General features: G+C 49.4%; 1 protein-coding gene across 1 annotated transcript; it reads left to right on the forward strand.

The window, feature by feature from the left end:
* Nucleotides 1-618: 618 nt before the first annotated feature.
* LOC123361854 (olfactory receptor 52R1-like) lies at nucleotides 619-2,723 on the forward strand. The gene is made up of 2 exons (XM_045002027.1): nucleotides 619-1,540; nucleotides 2,698-2,723. The coding sequence occupies exons 1-2, from the start codon at nucleotides 619-621 to the stop codon at nucleotides 2,721-2,723; spliced, it is 948 nt and encodes a 315-aa protein (XP_044857962.1).
* Nucleotides 2,724-7,888: the final 5,165 nt, after the last annotated feature.

Raw genomic sequence — 7,888 nt, forward strand, 5'->3', positions numbered from 1 at the left:
ATACAAACATTGTCTCTATTTTGGCCACTACTGCAAATGAACAAATGTTTCCGTGGAGCTTCTATCAATGACACCCAGGTCTTTTCACTGAGGTTTGTTGTAGCTGGGATGTTTCCCTTGGTACATGTCTTGGCAAAGCTTTGTGTATTTTTCCACTCTCAGATTTTGAGCAACCGGCTGAATAGGGAACTCCCTACAGCATGAGCTCTCTAGCCTGGGATTCATTGCATTAAGGAACAATTATGGACACTAGTATCCACACCGGTTTCCTGCTGGTGCCTATTAAAAGGATTCCCACACCAGGATGTGTAGGAATTACTGACACATGGAGGACCATAAGATATGGAATTGGCATTAGTAGGGTCCGTGTTTCATAATGCATTTATCTGAATAATGAAAATGTCATTTTCAGTGTGTGAAGAGCGATGAATCTTCTTCAACCATGTACAGCCACCAGTACTGCATGTAGTTTCTCATATTAACATTGTCTCTCCACCCAGGGATTTGAACTGTTACCATCACCCTAGACCCATGGCACATACAGAAAGTCGGGTGGACGTACAGTACGTACAAGAGACACCATTCTACCTCAGAGTTGGACACCTTCTCCCCTACTCCATGTCAGATTCCAACAGAACTCATTTCACCAACCCCTCCACCTTCATCCTGATGGGCATTCCTGGCCTGGAGGTGGCCCATGTCTGGATCGCCATCCCCTTCTGTGCCATATATGTCATAGCCATCTTGGGGAACTTCACCATCCTGTTCATCGTGAAGACGGAACCAAGACTCCATGGACCCATGTACTATTTCCTCTGCATGCTGGCCGTCACCGACCTGGTCCTGTCTACGTCCATCCTGCCCAAAACACTGAGCATCTTCTGGTTCAATTCCAGGGAAATAGATTTCAGTGCGTGCCTCACCCAGATGTTCTTCCTTCACTGCTTTTTAGTGATGGAGTCTGGGATCTTCATGGCCATGGGCTTGGATCGCTATGTGGCCATCTGTCATCCCCTGAGACATTCCGCCATCCTGACAAACTCCATGGTTGCCAAGATCGGTGTGATTGTGGTACTGCGTGGTGGCATTCTCATACTGCCCTCTTTCCTCCTGGCAAGGCAATGGCCATATTGCAGAACCAACATCATTCCCCACACGCACTGCGAACACATGGCTGTGGTGAAGCTGGCCTGCGCCGACACCCATGTCAGTAGTTACTATGGCCTCTTTGTGCTATTCTGTGCGATGGGTCTGGATGTGATTTTTATTGCCATGTCCTATATCCAGATCCTCAGGGCCATCTTCAGCCTCCCCACAAAGGACGCCCGGCTCAAGACTTTTGGGACCTGCGGCTCCCACCTCTTTGCCATCTTAGCCTTTTACATCCCAGCTCTTTTCTCCTTCCTCACGTACCGGTTTGGCCACAATGTGCCCCTGCATTTCCACGTTCTCATTGCCAACGTGTATCTCCTTGTGCCCCCCATGATAAACCCCGTCATCTATGGGGTGAGGACCAAACAGATCCGGGACAGGCTGCTCCGTCTCATTACTCATAAAGGAACTACATTTTTCTCTTGCTGCTCTGCTTCTCAGACCATGTTCCGTGCAGATCTGGGTGGTGAGTTGGTGCTGGGCCCTCTTCCCTGAATCACTTACTGATCAGTGAGAGACATTCAATCATTTCCTGACCTTACTGTGCTGTGTCAGCGTGACAAACTGGGGAATCGGTCTGTGTACAGCTCATTAACTCACAGGGTTGCCACCTTTCAAATTTCTGCTAACTGGAGATCCTGGCCCCTGCCCTGCCTCTTTCTCCAATGCTCAGCTTCTGCTCCACATGTCATGTCAAGGCTCCACCCACTTCTGCCCTTTTCCCCGCAAAGCGCTGACCCTCTCGTTCACTCCTCTTCTCCACCCGTCACTCGCTGAGTCTCCCCCACCAGCTGAGTTCCCCCTGCTCTGGTGCTGAGACAGGATCTGCTGCAGCCTGACAAGGAGCCTGCAGTGAGTGCAGGAAGCGTGCAGTGCTGGGTCCATCAGGCCAGGGATGGGAGACCAGAAAATCATATAAAAGCAGCTGAGGGTTGGGAGCAGGGTTCTGAGGCAGGTGGGTGAGATTGTGCATCAGACAGCTTGTGGGTCCTAAAGCTTGGCTACAAAGTCCTGAGTGAAGAGACCCTTGTGTGGCTTATTTCTTTAGCTTTCAGATTCCTTTTGTTCCTCCCGCCTGGGAGCCTGTAGGAGGCAGGATCCCTGCAATGGGGCTGCGCTGGGACCCCGTTGCCCTGAGCCAGGTCTTGGGGGCCAGAAGATAGTTGGGTAACAGCTGAGAAAGGCAGAAGGACAAGCCCCTGTGTTAGCTGGGAAGGCAGGATGCTGGGCAGAGGACGAGCTGGCATTGGTAGCTCACAGGGAGGGAGATAAAGGCCACAGCTACCATTAGCCGGCTATTTACACACATACATGGCACCTTATCTGGAACTCCAGGGCACCCATTGCCCAGGGGCTGAAGCTGAACGGTGAAGCTGAGTCTAACATTCGCTTTGCGGATGCTTTTGATCACTACATCTAGAAGCTCTTTCTCTAGGCTGCTAGCAGTATTATCCCCATGTCATGGACTGACTGAGCCACGCAGTGTTAAAGTGATTTACCCAAGGCCACACAATGAGTAGGCCGTAGGGCTGAAATAGGAACCAGGAGTCCTGAGCCCCCAACACCACTGATCTGGCCACGAACTGGCACTGGTGCTCTGATACCAGCACATCACCAATAATCATAACTTCCGACACAAAGATGAGACATGCATATAAACAGGATAATCATACCTAGGAAATCACAACTTTCCCCTTGACACTTGACAGGACATATTTTGTGCAGGATTTGTTACAATTGCATAACTGTAGTAGCAACAACGATTTCTTAAGAATGTGTATTTCTGCAATATAGGCCCTGTTCTTCCCAGATTCTGTGAGCAGGTCCTGCCTCATACCAGGCCTCTGATACAGCAGCTTATGTCTCAGGCTCTCTTCTTACTCCACTAACCGCACCGCCAATCTTTGGGTCGTCCGCCAATTTTACCTACTGTGATTTTCTATTTCATTCCAGATCATTGATAAAAATATTGAATAGCATCAGGCCTAGAACTGATCCCTGCAGAACCCCACTGGAAACACCCCCATTCCTTGACAATGGTCCACTGACAACTGCTTTCTGAGATCTATTAATTACTCAGTTTTTAGCCCATTTAACATGTGCTTTACTGACCCTGTACTGGTTGATCGGTCACTTCATTACTCTAAGGTGCTACTGTAGATGCTGTTTAACACCCTCCTTGACTGCTCATAGATCGGAAAGTATTTCATCGCCTCATGTGATATGATTACCTAATACTGCTTCTTTCCAGACACAGGACAAAAATATTTCTCGAACACATTTACCTTTCCTGCAACATTAACAAGTTTCCTTTCTTCCTCTAGTTATTGGCCTAAACATTTAACAGGAAGTATTTTTCTCTTAATAGACTTAATAGCATCCTTTTTCTGATCCTTAACTCTGCCAAGCACAGATTTTTTTCCTGATACCTTTCACGTTCCTTATCAATTTTCATAAATTCCAATTTGTATTACTTGTTGTCCATTTTCCCTTTCCCCCCATATGTTATATATTGCTTCTCCGTTGCTGCCTTCCCTTTGCGAGTAAGCCAGAGTTTTAGACAAAGCTGTCCACCTCCTTAACTGTGGAATTGTGGCTTTTTGCTATCTAATAAACTCTTCTTAAAGAACTCCTAAGTTTCATTCCCATTTTTCTGTCCTAAAGTTCTCCCCCAATGAGTTTTGTTGGTAATTTGCCTCAGCTTTGAGGAATTAGCTTTTCTGAAGCATTAAGTATCTATACCTATTCCTAGCTGAGTACTATTCTCTGTTTCTCCATTTGAATGTAACCCTTTCCATTCTTTTTCCTCTCTCAGATTTTGAGCAATCGGGTGAATGGGGAACTCCCTACAGCATGGACTCTCTAGCCTGGGTTTCATTTCATTAAGGAACAATGATGGATAACCAGTATCCACACTCTTGTTTCCTGCTGGCTCCTATTAAGGTTTCCCACACCATGTCATGTAGGAATTATTGACACATGGAGCACCATCAATTCTGGAATTGGCATTATCCAGCAGTGCATGTAGTGTCTCATATTAATGTTGTCTCTCCATCCAGGCATTTGTACTGTGACCATCACCCTAGAGCCTGGTCACGTACAGGAAGTCAGGGGACCGTACAGTACATGCAGGAGACACCGTTCTGCCTCAGAGTTGGACACCTTCTCCCCTACTCCACATCAGATTCCAAAAAAACCGACTTCACCAACCCCTTCACCTTCATCCTACTGGGCATTCCTGGCCTGGAGGCAGCCCATGTCTGGATCTCCATCCCCTTCTGCACCATGTACACCATAGCCATCTTGGGGAACTTCACCATCCTGTTCATTGTGAAGATGAACCCAAGCCTCCATAGGCCCATGTACTATTTCCTCTGCATGCTGGCTGTCACTGACCAGATCCTGTTCACATCCATCCTGCCCAAAATGCTGAGCATCTTCTGGTTCAGTTCCAGGGAGATCGATTTCAGTGCCTGCCTCACCCAGATGTACTTCATTCACTGCTTCACAGGGATGGAGTCTGGGATCTTCGTGACCTTGGCTTTGGATCGCTTTGGGGCCATCTGCCATCCCCTGAGACATTCTGCCACCCTGACAAACCTCATTGTGTCCAAAATTGGCCCAGATGTAGTGCTACATGGTGGCATGCTCGTACTGCCTTATACCTTCCTGGCGATGGGGTGGACATATTGCAGAACAAACAGAATCCCCCACTCGTACTGTGAGCACAGGGCCGGGGTGAAGCTGGCCTGCGCTGACACCCATGTCAGTACTTATTATGGTCTCTCAGTGGCAATTTGGGTGACTAGTCTGGATGTGATTTTTATCACCGTGTCCTATACCCAGGTCCTCAGGGCCATCTTCAGCCTCCCCACAAAGGACACCCAGCTCAAGACTTTTGGGACCTGCTGCTCCCAGCTCTGCACCATCTTAACCTTTTACATCACAGGTCTCTTCTCCTCCCTCACGTACCCTTTTGGCCACAATGTGGACCTGCCATTCTATGTTTTCATGGCCCATGTGTACCTCCTGGTGCCCCCCATGCTAAATCCCATCATCTACAGGATGAGGACCAAATAGACCCGGGGCAGGCTGCTCCGGATCTTTACTCATACAGGGAATGAAGTTTTCTCCTGGTGCTCTGGCTCTCAGACCGAGCTCCATGCAGAGCTGGCTGGTGACATGATGCTGGGCCCTCTTCCCTGAGTCACTGACTGGACAGTCAAATAGACATTCAACCCTTTCCTGACCTTACCCTGCTGTCTCAGCATAACAAACTGAGGAATCAGTTTTTGTACAACTCTGTAACTCGTAGGGTTGCCATCATTCTAATTGATGACAGATGGACCACTGAGGCCTGCCTCTTCCCTGCTTCTTTCCCCTGCTCCACATCTTCCCCCAAGGACCCACCCACTTTTGCACCTCTTCCCTCGTGTCCCCACAGCCGTCTCCATTTCTTCCCTCCAGGCCCATCCCTCTTCTCCCCTCACCACACCACTTGCTGGATAATCTCCACCTTCCTCCCCCCACTGGGCTCCCTCTGCTCCAGGGCGAGGCTGGGAGCTGTTGCAGCCTGGCAAGGAGCCTCCCTGCAGGTAGGAGGTGGCCCCGGCTGAGCAGGGACTGCCGTGGGTTAATGACCCAATGCCTCTCTCCGCCCTGCAGTAACCGGATACTGCCAGGCTCCTTTTTTACCTGAATTTCTGGGTGAAAATTGGATACCTGGAAACCCTTAATGGCACCTGGAGACAGAAGCCAAAGACATGACTGTCCGGGCAAAACCCAGACGGCTGGAAACCCTATTAACTCACATTTGATTGAATGAGCTGTCTGTATCCTTATGTCTTTGGGCTTTTACTTGACTCTTTGCTCATGCTCCTCATAGTCAGGGACAGGAGGCTGGGGCAGAGGCATCTATCTATACATAGGTTGGTCAATGTAACTGCATTCTAGATAAAGCCAGTTGCCCCCATTTCTCTGCAGAGGGGAGGATGTGGAAGGAATGGAACCTCCCCAGAAGAGGGAACACAAAGAGAAGGTGTTGGCCCAGACCTTTAAAAACACAGAGACTGGATGTGCCAGAAGAAGCTGGGGTAGGAGAGAGGCACACAGGAGGCACAAGGGACTCTTTGGTTGCAGGACTGTGGCTGCAGCAGCGAGACAGACTCCAGCTGGAGGCGAATCCATGAGTTACAGGAGGTGGTCCCTGGACACCCCATTGGCCTCTGACAAAATCGCAAAGAATGCTCCAGGTGGTGAGGACACAGCCGCAAGGAATGGCGTACAGGTGTTGTGTTTACCTGGATCTGGGTTTCTCCTGTGCTGTCTATCCACTTCCAGAGGGAGGCGCTAGAATGGAAGCTGCACCCCAAGAGTGGGTGTAGAAATGCAGAGCCAGACACAGGTCCTGAACACTGCTCCAACTCAAAAGCACGTGGGTCCAGGGTGTGGGACCCAAACACACCTGCATAGTGGGTGTCCAATTGCAGGATCTTAAGCGAGGCTGTGACAGGAAACCTGGAGCTGCTACACAGATGCTAGGGGACTGTGTGTGGAAGGGGAGTGGGGCTGGGCGGGGAGGTGTCCACAAGATGTTCTCTTCACCCCAATGTGGCTCCTCTGCCCTCAGTGTTTCTGTGAGTGCTCTGGTTTCCGGATTGATCCAGCCAGAATCCCCGAAGGAAAAGTTTCCTGAACCAGATAGTGCTGGTTTGGGGTCAAGGAGATGCTTTGTCTCTCCCTTGGAAAGTGCTCCTAAGAACAGCCTCCCTCTCTCTGCAACTTGTAATGTGCGTACCACCCTAGGTGCCAGTTACAAACACTCAAGGGGCAGTTATTCCATCAATTTCAGCAGGAATTCCAGGTGTGCTGTGAATCCCTGCAGCTGAGAGCTGATCTGGCTGGGCATGAAGCAATGTGCATTACTCTGGTTATTCATCCAGGTAAAACTACCCTGGCCATGACCATCAAGCAACCTGCAGTTGCAAACTGCAACTGGCTTGGATATTAACACGTCTGGAGGGATTTCTGGGCAGGTGGCAGCTTCATAGAGAGGGCTGCAGGCTGCTCAAAAGATGTGGTCGCTCATACAGCAGCAGCTGCTGTTCTGTTCCCTTCTGCAGCCTTTGTGGGCCTTTCACAGCAGCAGGCTTGCTACAAAGCTGCAGATCTACAGAACAAGGGGTACCCCAGCTCCCACTGATGGAAGCGAAATGTGGGGGCTGAGGAAGGCTGAGGAACTCTGGGCTGACATTTTCAGTGAACATAAGAACATAAGAATGGCCAGACTGGGTCAGACCAAAGGTCCATCTAGCCCAGTATCTTGTCTGCCGACAGTGACCAATGCCAGGTGCCCCAGAGGGAGTGAACCTAACAGGCAATGATCAAGTGATCTCTCTCCTGCTGTCCACCCCCACCCTCTGACAAACAGAGGCTAGGGACACCATTCCTTACCCACCCTGGCTAATAGCCATTGATGGACTTAACCTCCGTGAATTTATCCAGTTCTCTTTTAAACCCTGTTATAGTCCTAGCCTTCACAACCTCCTCAGGCCAGGAGTTCCACAGGTTGACTGTGCGCTGCGTGAAGAAGAACTTCCTTTTATTTGTTTTAAACCTGCTGCCTATTAATTTCATTTGGTGACCCCTAGTTCTTGTATTATGGGAACAAGTAAATAACTTTTCCTTATCCATTGTCTCCACATCACTCATGATTTTATATACCTCTATCATATCC

The sequence above is a fragment of the Mauremys mutica genome, chromosome 1 (genome assembly GCF_020497125.1).
Source record: "Mauremys mutica isolate MM-2020 ecotype Southern chromosome 1, ASM2049712v1, whole genome shotgun sequence".
In the NCBI taxonomy this organism is placed as follows: domain Eukaryota; kingdom Metazoa; phylum Chordata; order Testudines; family Geoemydidae; genus Mauremys; species Mauremys mutica.

Bases quoted from the DNA above. Each gene is read 5' to 3' on its own strand.
- LOC123361854 (XM_045002027.1), top strand. From the start codon at position 619: ATGTCAGATTCCAACAGAACTCATTTCACCAACCCCTCCACCTTCATC. The intron at 1,541-2,697 runs GTCTCATTACTC...AATAGGAACCAG, and splicing joins GATCCGGGACAGGCTGCTCC to GAGTCCTGAGCCCCCAACAC.